This window comes from Anguilla anguilla, chromosome 6 (genome assembly GCF_013347855.1).
Source record: "Anguilla anguilla isolate fAngAng1 chromosome 6, fAngAng1.pri, whole genome shotgun sequence".
NCBI lineage: Eukaryota > Metazoa > Chordata > Actinopteri > Anguilliformes > Anguillidae > Anguilla > Anguilla anguilla.
This window is the reverse complement of record NC_049206.1, coordinates 39,573,036-39,596,784: the sequence shown is the minus strand read 5'-3', so window position 1 is coordinate 39,596,784 and position 23,749 is coordinate 39,573,036. Positions and strand designations below refer to the sequence as shown.

At 46.7% G+C, this 23,749-nt stretch overlaps 1 protein-coding gene across 4 annotated transcripts in view; it reads left to right on the top strand.

Annotated features, from left to right (window-relative positions):
• The window catches only part of LOC118229915 (centrosomal protein of 128 kDa-like), a 55,016-nt gene that overhangs the window by 21,836 nt on the left and 9,431 nt on the right, over positions 1–23,749 (top strand). For 2 of the 4 annotated variants that reach the window (XM_035422446.1, XM_035422443.1), the window contains exons 16-19: positions 7,541–7,717; positions 10,215–10,274; positions 11,525–11,705; positions 21,036–21,085. In XM_035422446.1, coding sequence (XP_035278337.1) covers positions 7,541–7,717; positions 10,215–10,274; positions 11,525–11,705; positions 21,036–21,085 — 468 coding nt within the window. Of the gene's footprint in view, positions 1–7,540; positions 7,718–10,214; positions 10,275–11,524; positions 11,718–21,035; positions 21,086–23,749 lie in introns of all 4 variants that reach the window. The other 2 variants (XM_035422445.1, XM_035422442.1) reach the window with 1 other exon arrangement.

The following is a 23,749-nucleotide window of genomic DNA, read 5'->3' as shown; positions in this document are numbered from 1 at the left end:
GAAACCTGGTAGGCATGTTTAGGATGTGTGAAATTGCAATCTGTTAGATCATGGCAGCATTTGACTTAGTCGTTACCCCGTTCGACGTAGAGACATTCTACCAAAACTATTAGATGCCCCTGTTCACAAAGAACAAGTAATATTATTGGGCCAATAAAATGCGCTTGCCTAGATTTTCCACTGTTTGAAAACCTCATCTCATGAACCATACACCCGGTCGATATCGGAATCGGTGTGAACCATCTTTGTACTAACTCCTAACTGAATTGTGAACCAATAGTCGATACTTATAAAATGTGTAATATTTAGCATCATTGGCTATTGTTGTCAGAACAATAATACAAAAAAATACTAAAATGTACATTTTGATAATTGATAATTTTTTGATAATTTTTTGTTAAAAGTCATACGGCCAATCGATATGACATCATCGCCACTATAGATTTTCCTTTTATGAAGTATAAGTCTGATCACATGACATTTGGAACATGAACTCTTTGTTCAACAAGCATGGACATGGCTGATTGCAGTATCGTTGCACTAGCTGCTCGGACCCCGGAATTGCTGCTTTGCAGCTATTATTATTATTATTATTATTATTATTATTATTATTATTATTATTATTTCATACCTAATGTCACTGTACAGTGTAGGCAAAGGCCAATGGATTAATTACATGAACCATGAAACAGTAGCCATATGAAGAGTTTGTAGATAATTGAAATAGAGAAGCCATTCCATCCGCCATTCATTCATCAGGTCAGCCAGTGTAAAAACATATGCTTAGTGGGTGGGTTTAAAATGGTAGAAAATGACTCCCATGCCAGCAGAACGTATGCAAGCTGATAATCTCAGAATGGCGGTGCATACAAGCTGAGCAGAGCTGTCCGTCCGTGTCTGTTTGGCATGTGTCACTCCTGTTCAGCAGACCGCAGTGTCACCCCTCACCCAGCGATGGAAATGTGCCCCCTCTGGCAGGCCAGCAGAGAGAGACATGCGAGAGCGTCGCTCAGCGTCGGGCTCGCGGACATTTTAATATCGATGCTGGCGATCGCGCGGCGGCGTCCTAAAGTTAGCCGGTTACTCACAAGATATACGGTTTCAGCCTTCGGTTTATGGCGCTTAATCGCGGGAAATCGGAGAGATGGTCAGGAGAGGCGGTAAGTATGGCCTGTGTTGGAGGCACGCGGGGTTCCCGTGTCCCTTTAAAATCCTTAAATTGGCGAATTCTGGAACTTGAAGGACGGAGACAGATTTTGGCGTTTATCCCAAAATGCTTTGTGTGCACGTTCTACTCTCTTTGGAACTAATCCTGGATCACAATTTGCATTTTGCAGAGTATGGTTTGTGGTTTGGCCTGGGGTTGAAAAAGCTGATCCTGGAGCAGTGCTCATTTTTCTGGTTTAATGAGGCCATTTTGTATTGCTTTTTTTTGATAGAGAATGCAATATGACACCTGTACAGCCTACTGCACAGTATTTAAGAGTCATTGGATCTGGAGGAATGTGACCTTGAATGGACTTGAAAAGTCCTGGAGAAAGTTTGTGTCCTGGCTAACTGTGGCCTGTGAACCATATCTACTTTAGGGAATCTAGGCAGGACAAAAAAAAATAGAATTTATAAAGAATTTTAAAACAAGATTTAAAAAAATGAGTGGGAATCCAATAAGAAAAGTACGGGAAGCCCTGAGGAGGTGATTTTTTTTATTTGCGGAACATTCCAGAAAAAAAACTGAATAAAATGTACTGCTTTGAGAGATGCTGTAGCAGTGGTGGAGACATAAATGAAACAAACCGCACAGTCTAGCCATATGTTTATTTTTGAGTTGCGAGCAGCGACAAAAAAATGCTAAATCTACAAAAAGATTTCAGTACTTAAAGTGCCCATGGGTTTTTCAGAATTTACAAAATGTACACACGCACCAGCTTTGCCTTTACCCCTGCTGCTTTCATTTAAACAAGAACGGCGGCTATATTGTTAGATCTTATTTCAGCTTGTACTGTATATTAATTGTGTCTATCCACAAGAGAAAATGTTGAATCAAATGGGAAACGATAAATTGTGAGAATAAATCAAGTTCTCCCTAATATTAGCATGAAGTACTTTTCGCCAGTGCTGTTGAAATGGTTGGTGAAAAATGGATGAAGGCTTTTCAGGGTGTAGAGTGGGGCATTGTGCTGTTGCTTAAGCTCTACCAGCTCCCTTGGAACCTGGGGGGGGGCGGGGGGGGCGGGGGGGGGGGGGGGGGGGGGTTCATACAAAGAGGTTTCTTAGTACAAGCAAGAGCAAAAACTGTTTGCTTTAACGTTCCCCACAAACGGAATCGCATTCTCCTAATCTGTCCACCCTGATAGTGGTGCCTTTTATGTCCAGCTCAAATAAACTTTAACTGTAGTACCCTGTCCACTAGAAGTGTTGTACTCTCTTACCCTTTCCATGAGTTGAGTGATACAGTCTTATGCTCTCCATCAATAGGGTGCATACTATTTTACCCTGTCCATGAATAGTTATACTCTCTTACCCTTTCGACAAGTTACTGTATACAGTCTTACTTAGTCTATCAGTATAATGAATACTCTTATCCTGTCCATCATTGGAATTGGACTCTCTTACCCTATTCATCTGTAGAGTGGTACTATCTTACTCCATCCGTAGAATTGTACAGTCCTACCCCGTCCATCCATATAATGAATACTCTCTTTCCCTGTCCGTCAGTAAAATTATACTCTCTTACACTGTCCATCTCCATCAGTAGAATTGGACTCTCATATCCAGCTCATCAGTAAATATGTACTCTCTTACCCTTTCCACCTGTGCAATTCCACTGTCATACACTGTCTACCAGCAGAATAGCACTGCTGTGCTGTGCTCCAACAGCATTGTACTCTCACCTTGTCCATCAGTGGAATGGCTCTCCTCTTATCCTGTCCACCAATCGAATTGTGCTTGTCTTGATCCGCCAATGAAAATTGAGCGTACCTGTGAGAGGGCGGAGGTGCTCTCAGGTTCATTGGGAGCACAAGTATCACTCACTTCACAGAGGCGCTCAAAACATTTGTGGCATCATTTAATCTGTCTGTCTGTCTGTCTGTCTGCCTGCCTATCAAACCTGCTGTGGTCGACTCGTCTGCATTACTGGCACCAGTGCCCACGGCTCTGTACTGAGCCAAAAAGGTTGGCTGAATCGAGAGCTCTATGGGGGGTACGCATGCCCAGGGGTAGAGGACTGATTAGTGTTCAGTTTGGTGTCATTTCGCAATCTGGCAGGTCCTCTGTAATTAACGTTGTTGGAGACTGGCCTCTGAAACTGCACACCTCTCTCTCTCTCTGCCCATCCCCAGCCAAGTGTTTTTTGTCCAACCTCACATCATCACCGTCTTAATTAGCTGGGCAAACAGTGTATGTAAGTGACCCGAAGTAAATGGCATCCACTTAAGTGTGCATACAAAAATATACACGGTTGACAAAAAAAAAGCAAGGTGATGCCTCTGGATTGTCTCTAAATATACTATATGGCTGTGGGCAGATGTCTGTGTCAGACAGCTCACTCTACCTAATGAAATATTTAAAGTGGCGTCTTGCAGAGGTATGCTAATTCATGCAGCATTTTCAGCAAAGGGCACCTGGCTCTGAGTGACCTTTAGGGTTTCTGAAGCACTGCCAAGTCTCCTCTCGATGGAGATGCGATTCCACTGACCTGGGTTCAGGTGTGCCTGTCTTCAGGAAAGCCGGAACACGAAGTTCAGTGCGGGGTTTGGGGTCAGTTCTGTCAAATCACTCGGTTCATGAAATCCAATGAAATTCGATTCATGATTTGAAACTTTTATGCATTTTCGATTCTTCAATTGAATTTTGGTTCATTACATTACATTACATTACAGGCATTTGGCAGACGCTCTTATCCAGAGCGACGTACAACAAAGTGTATAACCATAACCAGGAACAAGTATGCCGGAAACCCTAGAGAGAAGTACTGGTCCAAGTGCAGGGAACAACCGCATAGTTCAACTTGGACCCTGAAGGTTAAACTGATTAACACTAACACAAACGAGAACAGCAACAATGCAGTCTATGCAAAAATACAAGCAGTAGTTAAGACAAGTGCATTACCTAAGTCACCTACGAAACAGCTACCTAGTTACAACCCTAAGCTTACAGTCATTTAAGAGATTACAGGGAGGGATGGGGAGAGGTGCAGCCTGAAGAGGTGAGTCTTCAGTCGTCGCTTGAAGTGGGTCAGTGTCACAGCTGTTCTGACCTTCACGGGGAGGTCATTCCACCATCGTGGGGCCAGAACAGACAGGAGACATGTTCGGGAAGCGCGGGTGCGGAGAGGGGGAGGTGCCAGGCGTCCTGAGGTAGCAGAACGGAGGGGTCTGGCTGGCATGTAGGGTTTGAATATCTTATGGAGGTATGCTGGGGCTGATCCCTTGACTGCCTGGTATGCTAGGACCAATGTTTTAAATTTGATGCGAGCTATAACAGGCAGCCAGTGGAGGGTAGTGAGCAGGGGAGTGACGTGGGAGTGTCTGGGGAGGTTGAAGACCAGACGAGCTGCAGCATTCTGAATGAGTTGCAGGGGTCTGATGGCAGATGCCGGTAGTCCAGCCAGAAGAGAGTTGCAGTAGTCCAGGCGGGATAGTACCATTGCTTGGACCAGGAGCTGGGTTGAGTAGGTGGTGAGAAAGGGGCGGATTCTCCGGATGTTATACAGGAAAAGTCTGCATGCCCGGCTTATTGCTGCGATGTTCTTGGAGAGGGACAGCCTGTTGTCCATCACCACTCCGAGATTCTTGGCACAGGGTGATGATGTCACTAAGGTGTCTCCTAGGGAAATGGAAAAATCTTTCCCGGGTTGAGCTTCAGGTGGCGATTGTGATTGTACATAGGGACAGCAAGAGTAGGTGCAGTGATCATACTGATCTGGGATCAGGAGTGCCCAATGACCTAAAGAGAGCTGATGATGATCTGGGAGCAAGTGCATAATTTCCTGTTATTTGAGATTGCCATTCAGCTGTTCCTTGGCTGTCAGTTTTACCAGGCCAATCTGAGGAGAACTGCAGGCAGTGTGGCCCTGGAAATACACATAGCTACCTAGCAGGGTCAGTGCACAGAGGCCAAATATTGAGCTTGAATAAGACCAGATTACTTGGATCAGTATTTAAAGCTTCACCATTTAACAGAATATGAAGAAATGAATCATTTCTCATTAATATTCATGAAAGAAAAATAAGGAGCACTGCATACAGTAACAGATAATTCATTGACATTATTAGTTTCTTTGCCTGAATGTGTGACTATATGCAAATCTCTCAAGGCAATTGCACGTAGAGGTAGAACTGAGGTTCATTTGTTGCTTGGGGGAGGGGGTCATTATTTCACTATTTGATCTCAGGATGTGTAAAATGTTGAAATAAATAAAAAAATCAATTATAAATATGTGTCCCTAATGTGTAGCTCTGTAAAACCACATGACAATGAAGCAGACCAGCCTGCATCACAACTTCCTGTAATAAAATGCTTCTGACTGGGCCAACCATGACCTAATTAACTGCCCCACTTCTCAATGGTTTTTTTCCCGCACCCCACACTATATTTAAAAAAAATAACATTTTTTCCCTCTGTTTTCCACACGCCTGCTTTCACTTTGTCTGTTCTGAGAGGAAGAGCCATAATGGCACCACCTCAGATTTGCCTGTGAGCTGGATTATGTTGACCTGGGCTCTTTCTGTAATCAGTCAGCCCTTAGGGCTGGTGTGCACATGGCTCCCAGGCCCTCCGTTTTGATAGGCATGATAATAGCACGTTCAGAGAGGGTTCTTTGAAGTGCTTTCTTTTTTTATATTCAGAGATTTTTGCAGACCACTCAGGAGAGCTTCACATACGAGTTATGACCCTAGGACTGCATTCATTTTGAGGGATAGTCTGGTCGTTTATACATTGCCTTATTGATGGTGTGAAACATTTGTCACGTAGCCTGCTGAATAATATTTGTGGGTCTTTGAATGGATGTAAACTTGATCTGCTCAGTTATTCCTGTCAGGGCGGGATGAGGACATGCTAGGTCTGTGTGCATGAATAGTGGGACTGCAACAGGATAGTACATGACACACATATGGTGATAGTTGTGGATATATAGGAGTTGAGGTTAACACTTGGGCTTCTGTAGGACATAAATAATCAGGAGCATGGCTCATAGCAGTGTTCGCCTCACTGAATTTTGTGTTTTGGTTACAGCGGGTCTCCTGATTAGTTTTGAAACAGAATGCAGGTGGCACCAGCACCTGTCATTCCAGAATGTTCCGTCTGCTCCTGGGCACGCTCAGTGGAAGGACCCGTTGAGACCGCGTCGGTATTTACTGCAGAACGGTAGGGTGTTCCCCAGTGTCCGGGCCAAATTCCCAACTGAGCTCTCTCAGTCTGCCAGCTAACTCCCCTCCCAGTTTTAACGGCTTAATAATTCCCTCCCTCTCCTCTGAAACTTTGTGGCGGTTATCCTATCACGAAATGTCTGCGGCGAATCACCCAGGTGCCTGTTGCATGTTTCCGGTGTTTGAGGGGCCCTTCTCCTGTGCTCGTTTTCTCTACTCGATGCGTGGCTTGTTGGGTCTGGTTTCTTTGGCTTGGTGGTCAACCGTCTTTATGCAGCGGCCGTTTTCTCCCACAGACCATGGAGGATGACCACAGAAAAGGTGGAGAAGCAGAAACCATTTGAGCCTGGGGTCGAAGTATAACATACTGGCAAAATGCTCATAGACATTGATGAACAGTAGTCCTTAGGGACGAAACACTGAAATCGTATGTCTACCTCATTTCTCCTTTCGTATTCCCTTTCACAACCAAGGGGCGATCCGTCTTATCCTTTATCTATTATTTATTTAGAATATTGCCGTTGGTTTAAACGTATTAATGAATTAATTCATTTATTATTCCCTTTTAAACAAGCCGTGATCTGTCTCATAAGTTTACCTTTCTTACCGGAATGTTCCGGTGGAGCATTTTTTTGTTCTTTAACTTTTCTTTTTCCCGCAAGTTTTACTGCATAGGAGAAAAAAACCTGGAAAAAATATTATTTTAGTTCAGGAAGTACTATATGGGGCTGAACTTGTCTAACTCTCACTCTAATTTTAAAAGTCCACATATTTGTATATGTAATCACCCAGTGCACATCGCCCTATGGAGTTACCGGCCAGAGTCATAACTGGCATTACGGTCTGGATTTGATACGGGACCAGAGGGCTTATCCTTGTACCACTGTGTGGTGCCTTAACTAAATGAACAACCCAGCAGCCCATAGAACATTATTTTTATTTAATTTTATTCTCCCAATACGAGGCAGGCACGCATCAGTGTTTCCATGTCCATGTCAGAATCTCTTTCAGTCCACCGCCTTTGTTTCTGATGTCGGACTGATAGCCGCTAGCGCGTAATCAAGAGCGACGCGCGCAAGTTCAACGAGCGTCGCGAGCGAGTTTAACGAGCGTCACAAACGGATCGTAATCTGCGGTGTTTCTCCCGTCTCTTCGCCCTTTTTTTCTAGACGAAGCTGGCGGCCCGGGGGGACGACCGCGCGCGGAGCGCGGAGGGCGCGGCCGCGGAGCTGCGCGCGCACGTCAGCCGCTTGGAGGCGGAGCAGGAGTCCGTGCTCTCGTCCATCGGCGCCGAAATCGACGCGGCCTGCAAGGAGCTGTCCGGGGATTCCGCCGAGAAGCTCAAAGTAACGTGTCCCCCAATCCCCCCTCCCCCCCTGCCATGTGACCCTCAGGCCCTCGCGGTCTTCGCTGGGGGCCGTATTGCGAATCTCCTCCACCGTGAGATCGCCGCTGCCTTCGGTTCTGAAACACCCAGTCTTCGCTTCTCACAAACTCCACAGCCCCACACATACACTCCGTGGCTCATGGCATTATTATGAAGTCCCAGTACTGTTAGGACAATCTTTTCCCCCCATTTCCCCCCTAACTAATGTGATTTCATTAAAAATACATCTGCTGGTGTCTTTCTCAATCTGAACAGAAATGGGTAGAAGGGAAGGAAACCTGTAAAAGTATATTCATTAAATATTTAACCAGACCATGAAGATGCTCTGTATTTCACTGCAGCGCGTTTTATTTGCTTAGATCAACATGTTGCAGTACTGTGGTACTTGGGGCTTGGAGGAGGGATGGGGAACAGAAGGACTGTTATTTTACCTCACTTGCAGAACTCCCTTTTTTTTTTTTTTTAAATCTGTGCTGACGTCGGGCTGCTTTTGATCTCTAAGGGAGAGATGGGTAGCGAGAGAAGCAGACTTGACTTCCTGTCAACCCCGCACCTACATCCCCGTGCTGATGACAACCGCTTGAAGCGGGCCGCTAAAGCCCCTGCTCTCACAGGCGCGCGTTTGAAGTCGAGCTGTACGGCGGTGTGTATGATTTCCAGATTCCGACAGGAGAGATGTGAGTTGAGAGAGGAGGGAAGGGAGTGGGGGGGAGAGAGAATGAGAGAGAGAGAGAGAGAGGCTCCCGTCTGTTTGTTCCAGCAGCTATTTTCGTGGGGTGGGGGGTGGGGGGTGGTGGGTGGTGGGAGTCGTTTCGCTATAAAGATCTGAGCCCGTGGCAATTTGTAACGCCCACGCAACGTTTTGCAGAAAGCTGCTTGTGTGCGGGAATTTCAGGATTTGCTTTGCATCACACGCCACACTGTAACTTCAGACAATCTGAGACAAGCTGTCTGCTGATTGGCTCTTTTCCTTAACCATATTCTCTTTTTTTGAGTGTTTCACTGTGAGCCTGGAAAACTGTATGCTGCAGAAAGCATATTCAGCTCATTCACTAACAATTTGAACAGTAGTTTGTCATGCCTGTATGTGGCTACCAATGAGATTGGTCCATTCACAGTGTTTTCTGGTCCCAGTTTCAGGGCAGACCTGAATGGACCAACCAGCATTCCCTTTCTTGGTGACAAATTGAACCAATCAAGGCTCTCAGTGATATTAACAAAGAGAGTTTAGTGATATCATTTAATCCCATTTTGGTGGCTTTTAGCAAAGATACACTTTGGCCTCCATTTTTTCCCCTTTGTTTTGTTTCCAGGCAATACCACTCATTTTAAATAGTTTGCCATTGACAGCATGATATCTGACGGGCTGCTATCACTTCCTATTCACACAAAGAAAAGTATATGAATTCTGTAGTCCTTGGCTGCATCCCCATCCAGTTTAGGCTCAACCTCATTCACTTCACTCGTGAATGTGGATATGGGAACATACTGCACAAGTGTATGATGCAAAGAACAATAATGCTATCTCAAAATAAATTGGTAATCATTCACCTATTGGTCTTGGTTAGGCCATTTGAGTGAATCCGTTGTTTGAATATAAGTCAAAATACACAGAGACTGGTTAAGAGTGATCATACGTTTTGTATGTAATACAAAACTATCTGATTAATTTACACTTATGTCTTTTTCATTCGGTATGTGCCTTTTATTTATAATACTGCAAAAAATGTTGACCTGATTATCACTGTATAGGTTTTCTGTGAATAGAGTGTTATAGTGATGGTGTCTTTTTGTAGGCCAACCCAGAAGTTTCTTTCGCCATTGGGTTCCCTCAGCAGATTTCCAATGCTTTTTTTCCCTTAGGGATTTTTATTTCTGCAGAAAACAAGGTCTGTTGTTAACAAGCTTGAGAGTTTCACATTTTGTTCTGCGACATGAAGTACACCCTGTAATATCTCAACCATGAATTTTGAAGCCGTGACTTGCTTTACAAAAGTAAATTACCTTCAATTTGTTATATTGACACTTCAAGGTTGTTACGTGTGGGTGGCTAGTACAAAACTTGAGTGGTGCTTGGCAGAATGTGACCGTTGTTGTAGTTTCAATATTAAAACTTGTTAGCAAAAAAACACACGTTTGGAAAATACGCCAATTAGCATATTTTCCAAACATTTACTTTCTACATTCAACATCTACATTTATATTTAACAGTGACTCGGTGTATGTGTTGCAATGATAAATGATAAGTAAATCATTTTTAAAAGTAATTTTTATAGAGAATTTTGGAATACAAGAAGTTAATATCTGCCTAGTGTGTGCGTCAGTGGTAGTTACCCAAGATTTTGGGGATACCAAATGATAAATCATGTTTTTTCTTTCTTCAGTAGGGTGACACAGGGATGGGTGTGTGGGATGTGTTTAAAAGGATTATCATCAAATGTCTTTGCTTCTCACAGGCCATTTCCCTCAGTTTGGGGCTTCATAGTGACCCACATCGCTGGCTGGCTGAAACTAAGGTATGGGGGAACAGGGGCTCCTGTTTAATATTGTGCTAATGGGACTGTTGGGAGGATCCATCCGGTTATGGCACCATTCTTGTTCTTCTTCATGGATGGCCCTGGGATCAAATCCTGACAATGCCAGTGCAGACTGTGCAGACCCATAGAGAAAAGTGTTACTGGAGGTAGCGCTGCTCAGAATTAGGGAAGGTTGCAACGGTGGGGTTCTGTCTCCTCATTCTCCAGTGACTCCAGCTTGCGCGTCTGCCTGTTAAGCTGCCCATGAAGGGTCTTCCTGCAGCTCATCTCTGTGCGAGCCTGACTTGCGAGCTGTGGTGTGATAAGACTTGCTGCTTTGTTCCAGGCGAAGCAGGGGTTTGTGTACTGCAGGCAAAGCTGGAATGGTTGTGTTTGTTCTTTTGCTGCAGATTAAGCTGCATGAATGTGTTCCTTCCAGCAGAAGCTGCAGTAGTGTGTTTGTTTGTTCTTGATTCATCAAGAACTGCAGTGGGTGTGTTTGTTTGTTGCAGACAAAGCTGCAGTGGTTGTTTTGTTGTTGTAGACAAAGCTGCAGTAGTTGTGTTTCTTTGTTGCAGACAAAGCTGCAGTGGTTGTGTTTCTTTGTTGTAGACGAAGCTGCGGTGATTGTGTTTCTTTGTTGTAGATGCAGTCACAGTGGTTGTGTTTCTTTGTTGCAGACGAAGCTGCAGTGGTTGTGTATCCTTGTTGCAGATGAAGCTGCAGTGGTTGTTTGTTTGTTACTGACGAAGCTGCAGTGGTTGTGTTTCTTTGTTGTAGAGAAGGCTGCAGTGGTTGTTTCTTTGTTGCAGACAAAGCTGCACTGGTTGTGTTTCTTTGTTGTAGAGAAAGCTGCAGTGGTTGTGTTTCTTTGTTGTAGACCAAGCTGCAGTGGTTGTTTCTTTGTTGCAGATGAAGCTGCAGTGGTTGTGTTTATTTTTTGCAGACAAAGCTGCACTGGTTGTGTTTCTTTGTTGTAGACCAAGCTGCAGTGGTTGTTTCTTTGTTGCAGATGAAGCTGCAGTGGTTGTGTTTATTTTTTGCAGATGAAGCTGCAGTGCTTGTGTTTCTTTGTTGCAGACGAAGCTGCAGTGGTTGTGTTTATTTTTTGCAGATGAAGCTGCAGTGCTTGTGTTTCTTTGTTGCAGACGAAGCTGCAGTGCTTGTGTTTCTTTGTTGCAGACGAAGCTGCAGTGCTTGTGTTTCTTTGTTGCAGACGAAGCTGCAGTGCTTGTGTTTCTTTGTTGCAGACAAAGCTGCAGTGGTTGTGTGAGGAGGTGAAGGAACGGGAGGCGCGGGCGAGGAGGCTGAGACGGCACGTCCAGCAGAGTCGAGAGGAGATCAAGAGCCTGAAAAAGAGCAAAGAAGCAGAGCAGCAGGTCCTCCTGGAGCGCATCACGCAGCAGGAGCGACTTCTGGAGAACCTCCATGGTGAGAAGAGAGGTATAGAGCTCCCTTTACCCACACACTATCACACTCTGCCTCTTTCACCACACCCACACACTATCACACACTGCCTCCCTCACCACACCCACACACTATCACACACTGCCTCCCTCACCACACCCACACACTATCACACACTGCCTCCCTCACCACACCCACACACTATCACACACTGCCTCCCTCACCACACCCACACACTATCACACACTGCCTCTTTCACCACACCCACACACTATCACACACTGCCTCCCTCACCACACCCACACACTATCACACACTGCCTCCCTCACCACACCCACACACTGCCATCACACCCACACACTGCCTCTCTCACCACAACCACACACTATCACACACTGCCATCACACCCACACACTATCACACACTGCCTCCCTCACCACACCCACACACTATCACACACTGCCTCTTTCACCACACCCACACACTATCACACACTGCCTCCCTCACCACACCCACACACTATCACACACTGCCTCTTTCACCACACCCACACACTATCACACACTGCCTCCCTCACCACACCCACACACTGCCATCACACCCACACACTGCCTCCCTCACCACATCTACACACTGCCTCCCTCACCACACCCACACACTATCACACACTGCCATCACACCCACACACTATCACACACTGCCTCTCTCACCACAACCACACACTATCACACACTGCCTCCCTCACCACACCCATACACTATCACACACTGCCTCCCTCACCACACCCACACACTGCCATCACACCCACACACTGCCTCTCTCACCACAACCACACACTATCACACACTGCCATCACACCCACACACTGCCTCTCTCACCACATCCACACACTATCAAACACTGCCTCCCTCACCACAACCACACACTATCACACACTGCCATCACACCCACACACTGCCTCCCTCACCACATCCACACACTATCACACACTGCCACCCTCACCACACCCACACACTATCACACACTGCCTCCCTCACCACACCCACACACTATCACACACTGCCTCCTTCACCACACCCACACACTATCACACACTGCCTCCCTCACCACACCCACACACTATCACACACTGCCTCCCTCACCACAACCATACACTATCACACACTTCCTCCCCCATCACACCCATAAACTACAGTTGTAGCCAAATAAAATGTCTGCTGAATTGTGGAATTCTGGAGGGGGTTGCCAAACTGCCGTTTTCTGTGGATTTCTGCATTAACTGGTTGAACTGTTCCGCTCCATATACTGTAGATGGCGGTAGTCTGCCACAATCATTACTGAATACAGTAGTCACTAGTATACCTGGGTGTTTGCCATTTTTTGGCTCACATATTATCACCAGTTTGTAGTGTGAGATGTTAAATTACCCCTGTTGGAGTGCCCCTGTGGAAGATCCCAGCAGATCTTTATATATAGTACAGTCTGTCAGTATTTGGGCAGTGACACATTTTTTGTTGTGTGCACTTCGGCAAATGGGATCTGAAATGAAACAATGAATATGGCAAACTGTCAGCTTTAGTTGGAATGTATTTACATCCATATCTGATGAACCCCCTCCCCCTCAATTTTTTCTTGTATGGGACCAAAAGTAATTGGACAGTTGACTACTCAGCCGTGTGTCTTTGTATCATTAGTTCATGAACAAGCTTGAAAGCAAAAAGTTGATTCTGTGTGTGGCATTTGCATTTGGAGTCTGTTGCTGTTGTCACATCACTAGGACCAAAGAAGTGTCAATGCCAGTAAAGCAGGCTATCATGAGGTTGAAGAAATGTTGAATGTGCTGTTTGTGTCAGAAGCACAGCCCCCATGTTTGCAGGCCTGCCATTTTGCTCGTAAATTTCTCACCTGTGACTGATCCATCTCAAGGCTTGGCCTAATGCACGTTCCACATTCTTTCTCACTGAGCAATTTAAATGCAAACGAGCAAATGAAACTGTCACCGTCCACCCATTAAACACCGAGGGGTGGTCTCACAAACGGACTGTGATGCTTTTGATTGTCACAAGTACCAGAAATAAAAAGATATCTACATTTTTCAGGGCACCGTGGGTGGAAAGCACATGAACTCCACTACCATTAAAATAGCTGCAACACAGTGTACCGTCTGGGTCACGCATATTTAAAGTGTCTACATAAATTTCAGCGGCAAAATAACTTTTTATGCAAATGGGCTCGGTGCAAGTGCAATGTCCGTTTTAGAAAAAACGATCGCAAATTACCACTCGCAGTATGCGTGGATTTTATTTCATTTATTTATTTTGTTTAAGATGACCTGAAACCCAATGGTAATGCACTGCAGTCTATTTAAAACCGTTTGCAGTGTGTAAACTCGGCAACGACTTTAGCAGCTGTCATAGCTGCAATAGGAAGACACCTCTGACATGTAAGGTGTGCAAGAGAGCGGATCGTCCATACAAGGGTGTCCCTTTGGATTACCAGAGACGGAAATGATTTGTCATTGCAGCCATAGCCATTCACTCCTAGAATTGCTTGCTGACAAAGATGGCTTTGAACGTGCCCCTTGTAATTTACTTTCTGCTATAATTTACTCCAATACCCTCCCATGTTACTTTAATGACAATCCTTCATCTGAGATAGTACGGTCAATGGAAACATCGAAGAGATCCGTTAGCTGGTTATTCAACCGATCTGGTCTGTGGTTCACTGATTATTTTTCTTGGCCACTATTATTTTTGCACCCTCATTTGTGTGTCACATTAAAATCAATTCCTTGTAGAACAACAGCCAATTTTCCAATTAAGGTTATCAAATCAGCGCTTGCTGAACATGCGTGAGTGAGACCGGGCTTTTGCATTATTTGTGCATTGGGAGAGAAATTGACGCCCGTTTCTGAGTTTTTAAAAAAAAAAGTAAAAAATTGCGCTCTGACGTCTGAGAGGAGCCTCAGCTTCAAAAATGCCACCCCTTGTAGCACAGAAGAGGAAACTTGGCAGAGGCCTCTCATGAAAGCTGATCCGATGGCCGTAACGCTGTGTTTCGCAACTGAAAATATGGCATCTTATCGTACCTGAGAACTCGCAAACTATTTGGGGGCGGCGTAGCAGGGTTACTCGATTCCTTTAATGTGACGCTGGTTGCGCTCGCAAGCTGTTGTGCAGTAACCCGCTATTTTCTTTTCCCTCAGCGGATCTACCCCTGGGACAGGAAGCGAATGAACACAAAGTAACTAAGAAAATTAAAAACCGCGATGAACGCGTTTTATTCCGTCTCAGACGGTCGGGATTATCCGTAGAGCGTCACGCTGTTTCACTAAACTAAACCCTTATCTTAATCTGTGAACACGGTATGCGAGTACGCCTTGAATGGGCAGGGGATTCTTTCTAATATTAGACAAGAGGAAGCCAAACAGGACTTCCTTATTAAAAAGTTTTTAAAAAATACACACGAGACGGTCGCTGTGGTGAATAAAACCTACTGCAGGGAACGCAATCTAGTGCCAAACTGATTTGAATAAATTAAGAACATATTAAGTGCATTAATATAAAGAAGCAATTGATACAAAAGGGATTATATGCATTTTAGATTAATAATAATGAGATGAGCAATATCTTCAAGGGCAAAAGTAATGGGCTCTAAGGGGGAAAGGGAATTTAATGAAGTAATCACATGTATGTAGGAGGAGGTTAAATGTAAAAATGTTCAAAGACTGCAGTCCTAATTTTTTGCAGCCCTATAAAGGTGTGCACGTTTTAAATGAAGGAAATGTGTCATTGTACGTAAATCATTTTTACAGGGTGAGTTTGATGCGTGCGTTCAGGGGTTATAAATTGATAGGCTCCTGTTTCTGGAGAAAAAAATTTAAATCAGATACAAATCAGATCAGTATTTTTTTTTTTCTTTGGTTCCTTAGGTTTAAAGCAGTTTGTCCCTGCATGGGCGTATTGGCAAAGAGACAGTGGATGATTCTTAGTTCTTGAGCGAAGGCCTATGGTATAGCATTCGTTTGAAAGGGATTGAGGAACTCTCTGTCTAGCTTCCCGATAAATGAACTTATTAGCTGTATGCAGCAATGCCAGTTCACTCATTGGTCAGTTAGACCACACTAAAGCTTGGGAATTGTCTTCAGCTGCCTTAAGCTCATCATAAATTGTTGCTAAAATTCCAGAAAAACGTGAAGTAATTAGGCTGACTGAACGATTGAGTGCAGAAACTGGCTTCTCGAATTCGGTACGCCCCCCTCGCCCACCTCCGCTTTAAAGGGAAGAGCCCTGTCTGAGAACAATCGGTGGGTGCGGTTAGTTGGCCGTGTCGTTTCCGTGACAACATTCCCGTCGAAGTCGCGTCCAATCGCAAGCGCTTGTTTTCTAGGAATTCGGTCTCTGCTGGAAAAACACGTTTAATCGGCTTATCGCTAGGAACTAAGTGCGAGGGTGTCGTGCGATTTGACAAAAGATTGCATTCTCGATTCTAAGGCGTCCCGGGTGAAGGGGCGTGACCAGAGCCCTCGTGGCCTAAGCTTAAGAGGTATCACCTGTGCTCTTCTTGGAAGTTTAAGAGGTGTTGCAAATGTGCTCTTCCTGGAAGTTTTTAAGAGGTGTTACCAATGTGTTCTTTTGGAATGCTTGAAGGGGGTGTTACCAATGTGCTCTTCTGGTATGCTTAAGGGGTGTTCCCAATGTGCTTGCGGTGTACGGTACAGGGACTTGCTGTACAGTGCTTACCCAGCCTGAGGTGAAGGGGCACCGGCAGTGCCGCCCTGGCCGATTCCTTGCCCGGCCGTAATTAAGTGCAGCCGAAACACACAATGCAAAATGGATGGCGTCTGTCCTGGCCTCGCGCGTTCCCACACTTTTTCACGGATCGCGTCCTCCCGCGTCTCTCGGGCTGTAAAAGCGAGAGCCGCGACTACGGGCCCGAGTACGTAACGAGCGCCGCCCTTTGAGGAGAGGAGGAGGAGGAGGAGGAGGAGGGAAAAGAGCCGCGCTGGGGGAAAGGGCTCCTCGGGCTGTGCTGCGGCCGGAGGGGGAGCGGCGTTTTGAGACGGGGCCGTCTGGCCCGCTGCCTTCTGAACCCGAGGAAGGTTATTCCCTGCGCTACGGCGCGATTGGCGCCTGTGTTTCCCGCGGGGAAGGCTGCCGGTCAAAGGTGCTGAAATAAGGATGCTCAAAGGCGGCCCTCGAGGCCGGCAGTACTGGCGGGTTTCATTCTTCCTTTCTGATCAGAACTGATTTAAATCTGGGGCCACGGGCGAGTTTAATGCCTGGTCAATCGGTGGCGTCAATCGATCGATTAGCTATTGGCAAAAATCGACAGTATGCCACTTGTGTTAGGCGGGGGCAGAGCAGAGCAGAGCTGTGGGTTTGGGGGGGGGGGGGGGGGATTCCAGTTGGCGACCACGTGCAATGCAACTGCATTTACACTGCTGCTATCCGACCGTGGCTGGAGATTAGTCTAGGTGAAGCACCTTCACTGTAAAGCGTAGCAGGAAAGGCTGGGTCTGCAGTCACTACTGCATGAAGGGAGCCTCATTTTAAGGACCCCTGCCTCATTTGTGGGTTGGTCCAGCCAGAGGCTCTGGTCTTTATCTGTCAAGGGAAATCACCTTTTGATTGGTTTGCGTAGAATGTGAGGAATGGAGTGGTGTGACACTTTGATGCAGCTGAAGGGGTATTGTGTCTTGGGGCCATCACAGAAAAAAGAATCCGTACACTGAAGGAATGTTCTTCGTGTGTCGTGTGACTGCAGTGAGAGATGCACGGGCTGTTTCCCCGCCATATGGGCTGCAGATGTTTCATGCTGGCTGATCTCAGATCAGTGGTCTTACAGTAAAAGGCTGATCTTAGAACATTGGTCTCACTGTAGCTGATCTGTGAGCTGTGGTCTGACTGTAACCGGCAGATCTCTGAGCTGTGGTCTCACTGTGACAGCTGATCTCTGGGCTATGGTCTCACTGTAACAGGCTGATCTCAGAACTGTGGTGTCACTGTAGCAGCTGATCTCTGAGCTGTGGTCTCACTGTAGCTGATCTCTGAGCTGTGGCCTCACTGTAGCTTATCGCAGAACTGTGGTCTCATTGTAGCAGGCTGATCTCTGAGCTGTGGTCTCACTGTAACAGGGTGATCTCTGAGCTGTGGTCTCACCAGTAGCTGATGTCTGGGGCGATATAGCTCAGGAGGTAAGACCGATTGTCTGGCAGTCGGAGGGTTGCCGGTTCAAACCCCGCCCTGGGCATGTCGAAGTGTCCTTGAGCAAGACACCTAACCCCTAACCTCTAACTGCTCTGGCGAATGAGAGGCATCAATTGTAAAGCGCTTTGGATAAAAGCGCTATATAAATGCAGTCCATTTTACCATGTCTGAGCTGTGGTGTCACTGTAGCTGATCTCTAAGCTGTGGCCTCATTGTAGCAGGCTGATCTCTGAACTGGTCTCACTGTAGCAGCTGATCTTTGAGCCATGGCCTCACTGTAGCTGATCTCTGAGCTGTGGTCACACTGTAACAGCTGATCTCTGAGCTTTGGTCTCACTGTAACAGGCTGATCTCTGAGCTGTGGTCTGACTATAACAGCTGATCTCTGAGCTGTGGTCTCATTGTTACAGGCTGATCTCTGAGCTGTGGTCTCACTGTAGCTGATCTCTGAGCTGTGGCCTCACTGTAGCTGCTCTCTGAGCTGTGGCCTCACTGTAGCTTATCTCAGAACTGTGGTCTCATTGTAACAGGCTGATCTCTGAGCTATGGTCTCACTGTAACAGGCTGATCTCTGAGCTGTGGTCTTACTGTAGCGGCTGATATCTGAGCTGTGGTCTCACTGTAGCTGATCTCTAAGCTGTGGCCTCATTGTAGCAGGCTGATCTCTGAACTGTGGTCTCACTGTAGCAGCTGATCTCTGAGCTGTGGTCTCACTGTAGCAGCTAATCTCTGAGCTGTGGTCTCACTGTAACAGGCTGATCTCTGAGCTGTGGTCTCACTGTAACAGGCTGATCTCTGAGCTGTGGTCTTACTGTAGCGGCTGATATCTGAGCTGTGGTCTCGCTGTAGCTGATCTCTGAGCTGTGGTCTCACCGGTAGCTGATCTCTGAGCTGTGGTCTCACTGTAGCTGATCTCTGAGCTGTGGTGTCACTGTAACAGGCTGATCTCTGAGCTGTGGTCTCACTGTAACAGGCTGATCTCTGAGCTGTGGTCTCACTGTAGCTGATCTCTGAGCTGTGGCCTCACTGTAGCTGCTCTCTGAGCTGTGGCCTCACTGTAGCTTATCTCAGAACTGTGGTCTCATTGTAACAGGCTGATCTCTGAGCTATGGTCTCACTGTAACAGGCTGATCTCTGAGCTGTGGTCTCACTGTAGCTGATCTCTAAGCTGTGGCCTCATTGTAGCAGGCTGATCTCTGAACTGTGGTCTCACTGTAGCAGCTGATCTCTGAGCTGTGGTCTCACTGTAGCAGCTAATCTCTGAGCTGTGGTCTCACTGTAACAGGCTGATCTCTGAGCTGTGGTCTCACTGTAACAGGCTGATCTCTGAGCTGTGGTCTTACTGTAGCGGCTGATATCTGAGCTGTGGTCTCGCTGTAACTGATCTCTGAGCTGTGGTCTCACCGGTAGCTGATCTCTGAGCTGTGGTCTCACTGTAGCTGATCTCTGAGCTGTGGTGTCACTGTAACAGGCTGATCTCTGAGCTGTGGTCTCACTGTAACAGGCTGATCTCTGAGTTGTGGTCTCACTGTGGTAGCCTGATCTCTGAGCTGTGGTCTCACTGTAACAGGCTGATCTCTGAGCTGTGGTCTCACTGTAACAGGCTGATCTCTGAGCTGTGGTTTCACTGTACCAGGCTGATCTCTGAGCTGTGGTCTCACTGTAACAGGCTGATCTCTGAGCTGTGGTCTCTGTAGCAGGCTGATCTCTGAGCTGTTGTGTTGTCTCACTATAGCAGGCTGATCTCTGAGCTGTGGTCTCACTGTAACAGGCTGATCTCTGAGCTGTGGTCTCTGTAGCAGGCTGATCTCTGAGCTGTTGTGTTGTCTCACTATAGCAGGCTGATCTCTGAGCTGTTGTGTTGTCTCACTATAGCAGGCTGATCTCTGAGCTGTTGTGTTGTCTCACTGTAAAGCCGGGCACCCACCGCACGCGTAGCATAAGCGGCGCGTAAGCAGCACAGCGAAGCAGCGCGGCGCGTCGTGTGTCTACACGGGTTCCGTTTGTGTCGCACAAAGACTTGCTTAAAGCTCTATATTCCTAGTAGCTCTCGCAGTCTGCAGTGGGATTACATTGTGTATTTCACGTTTGTTCACGACTGTTGATTATGGGTAAGTGAATACTTGGTGAGAGACCTTTTTCAGTTTGTTAATTTGGTAATATTTTGTTAACTTGTGTAAATGCATGAGAAAGTAAATGCTATTACCACAAATTACCATAAGCTTAAATCACAATGTAGCCTACATAAAAATCAGTCTCAATCTGTATTAATTTATTTGGTTAACAAGCATGCCAACTTTATGAAGAATATGTAATGATCATAAATAATCCGTAATCAACCATAGGAACTCCCCTGTCGTCTTGTTATTCACGTCAAAACATTTAAATGATCAGATTTAGTAAAATCAGATAATCATCAAAAAGATAGCGTAACAGTTTAAACTTGAAGGGATAGGAACACCACAACACTGGAAGCTTTGAAGTACAAGTGTAATAAAGGCTTGCTTACAACTTCATTTATAAAATACGTGCATTTTCATCGGCAAGACCACTAAATAATCAGATTTTTTTAAAGATCTTGGATTATATTATTTTTATTAACAAGCCCTTTTTGAAAGCACGGCGAACAAAGACATTGGAGAAGCCAAATAGGCTGAGCAGTGGTTGGTTAAAAACTACCTTCCAACACTCGAGCTAACAAACCGCTGCTCAGTGCATTCACTTCTACATCATTCAATAGGCTACGTCTTTCTGTGGTGTATTTTCAAATTTACTAAGTTTACCTTTTTCCCAGGTTCCAGTTTTATTTTCATTTTTTCTCCAAGGACAATACAAAAACGAAAAGGCTTGTATTTTTTAGCTGCTTATAAAATATCTTGGAGGACACTAGGGACACACCCTCAGTAATATAAGGATGAAATATAAATCAGAGCATATATACCTAGCATTTTAGGGCGTATTTCTGTGTATAAACTGGTCATCATGACGCGCGGCAAGCGGAGAAATAGAACAGAAGTGAAAAACTACGCTTCAGTTCTCGTGTCGCACAAGTTTCACACCCGCTTCGCACCGCGTTCGCGGCCGCTACGCGTGCGGTGGGTGTCCAGCTTAACAGGCTGATATCTGAGCTGTTGTGTCGTTGCAGATCTGCTCGAGAAAACCCACATGAAGGATGAGGAAATGAGGGGCCTACAAGTGAGTATGTTTTCTTTCTCTTAGCATGAAGGTTAGATTTTTGTTCCCAATGAAACTACTTACTAACAAAACATAGCACTACCACTGCAATAGTACAATACTGCTTTGATATTAACTGCTGCTTATAATCTACAATAACAAGAGACAAAATATAAAATGATAGCGATAATGTGATAATAGTAAATAAAGTGATAATGAGTCAAGTTTAAACTAAACTGGGGTAGACATGATACAAAGAAAATCTGTGGCCTGAGGTGCTTAAATGTTTGAGTGAGGGTGTCACCCTCAGGGTGGGGCGGATGAATACGTCCTGCTCAGAACTGCACTGCAAGTACGACAGGCCTCTGTTCCTTCCCCAGTGGAACGGGGGCCCTGTGAAACACCACGCTGAGCAGTGAATTGTGGGTAGCGGGCATCCTGTTTTTTTTATTTTTTTTTATAAATGAAGCAAATGGGTCCTCCGTTTTAGCTTTCACATTCCTCCTGACCGTTCTCACACTGCAGAACCATTCACGGCGAAGCTTTTCACTGCGGCAGTACAGTGGTGTTCCTTTCCCTCCGCCCCCCCACCCCCCCCCCCCCCCCCCCCCCACCCCCCCCTTTCCAAAGCGCACGAGCGCATTGTGCTGACGCATCCGTGGAGATGCAGTTTCACCTGCCAGCCCACCCGTATAATGAACGAGTCCCTCAGGGGCGGGGCTGGCGTTTTAATCGGGGGGGAAGGCAGGGCGTGGAAGGCGCTGGAGACCTGCGCTGCCAGTGTAATTATGTCAGGGGTAGAGTTACTCCCAGGTGCGGCGCCGAGCCGCGGATAACGAGCTCGGCTCAGACAGGCCTCACACATCATGCGCCCGAGCACCGTCGCATGCACTCTCCCGCAGTCGCTCACTCTGTCACACACTCTCTCTCACCAGCTCCACACGGACACTCTCTCTCTCTCCCTGCTCCACATGGACACAGTCTCCCTCAGTCGCTCACTCTGTCACACACTCTCTCTCCCAGCTCCACACGGACACAGTCTCCCTCAGTCGCTCACTCTGTCACACACTCTCTCTCCCAGCTCCACACGGACACACTCTCCCTCAGTCACTCACTCTGTCACACACTCTCTCCCTGCTCCACACGGACACACACTCTCTCTCTCTCCCTGCTCCACATGGACACAGTCTCCCTCAGTCGCTTACTCTGTCACACACTCTCTCTCCCAGCTCCACACGGGCACTCTCTCCCTCACCGACTCCACACGGACACTCTCTCTCCCTGCTCCACACGGGCACTCTCTCCCTCACTGACTCCACACGGACACTCTCTCTCCCTGCTCCACACGGACACTCTCTCCCAGCTCCACACAGATACACTCTCACAAACTCCACACGGACACACACACACTCTCTCTCCCAGCTCCACATGGACACACTCTCTCTTCCAGCTCCACACACACACACTCTGTATCCCAGCTCCACACGCACACTCTCTCTCCATCTCCACACGGGCACACACACTCTCTCCCAGCTTCACATGGACACACACACTCTCTCTCCATCTCCACATGGACACACACACTCTCTCTCCATCTCCACACGGGCACACACTCTCTCTCCCAGCTCCACATGGACACACACTCTCTCTCCCAGCTCCACACGGACACACTCTCTCCCTCCCAACTCCAAACGGACACACACTCTCTCTCCCAGCTCCACACGCACACTCTCTCTCCATCTCCACACGGACACACTCTCTCCCTCCCAAGTCCACACGGACGCACACTCTCTCTCCATCTCCACACGGACACACACAATCTCTCCCAGCTTCACACGGACACACACACTCTCTCTCCATCTCCACACGGACACACTCTCTCCCTCCCAAGTCCACACGGACACACACTCTCTCTCCCAGCTCCACACAGACACACACTCTCTCCCAACTCCACACTGGGACACACTCTCTCTCCCAACTCCACACGGACACACACACACTCTCTCTCCCAGCTCCACACGGACACACTCTCTCTCCCAGCTCCACACGGACACACACTCTCTCTCCATCTCCACACGGACACACACACTCTCTCCCAGCTTCACACGGACACACACACTCTCTCCCAGCTCCACACGGACACACACTCTCTCTCCCAGCTCCACACGGACACACACTGTCTCTCTCAGCTCCACACAGACACACTCTCTCCCTCCCAACTCCACACGGACACACACTCTCTCTCCCAGCTCCACACGGACACACTCTGTCCCTCCCAACTCCACACGGACACACACACTCTCTCCCAGCTCCACACGGACACACACTCTCTCTCACAGCTCCACACGGACACACACTCTCTCTCCTTGGCCCTCTCTGTTTCCCTGCTCCACACTGATACACTCTCACAAACTCACTCTACCACATGCTGACGCACGCAAACACATACTCTTACACACATGTACACAAACACACATTCTCTGTCCTGTATACACATACACTCAAACACACTGTCTTACTCATGCCTTTTCTCTTACACACACAAACCAGTGTCACATAGGCACATACACACACACACACACACAAATATACACACAAAGACTCTTGCTGAGTCTTCAGTGGATAAGTGCTGATGGCTTTGTTTTATTTACTTCCCCGTCTTATTTGTTTTACTAACGTAAATGT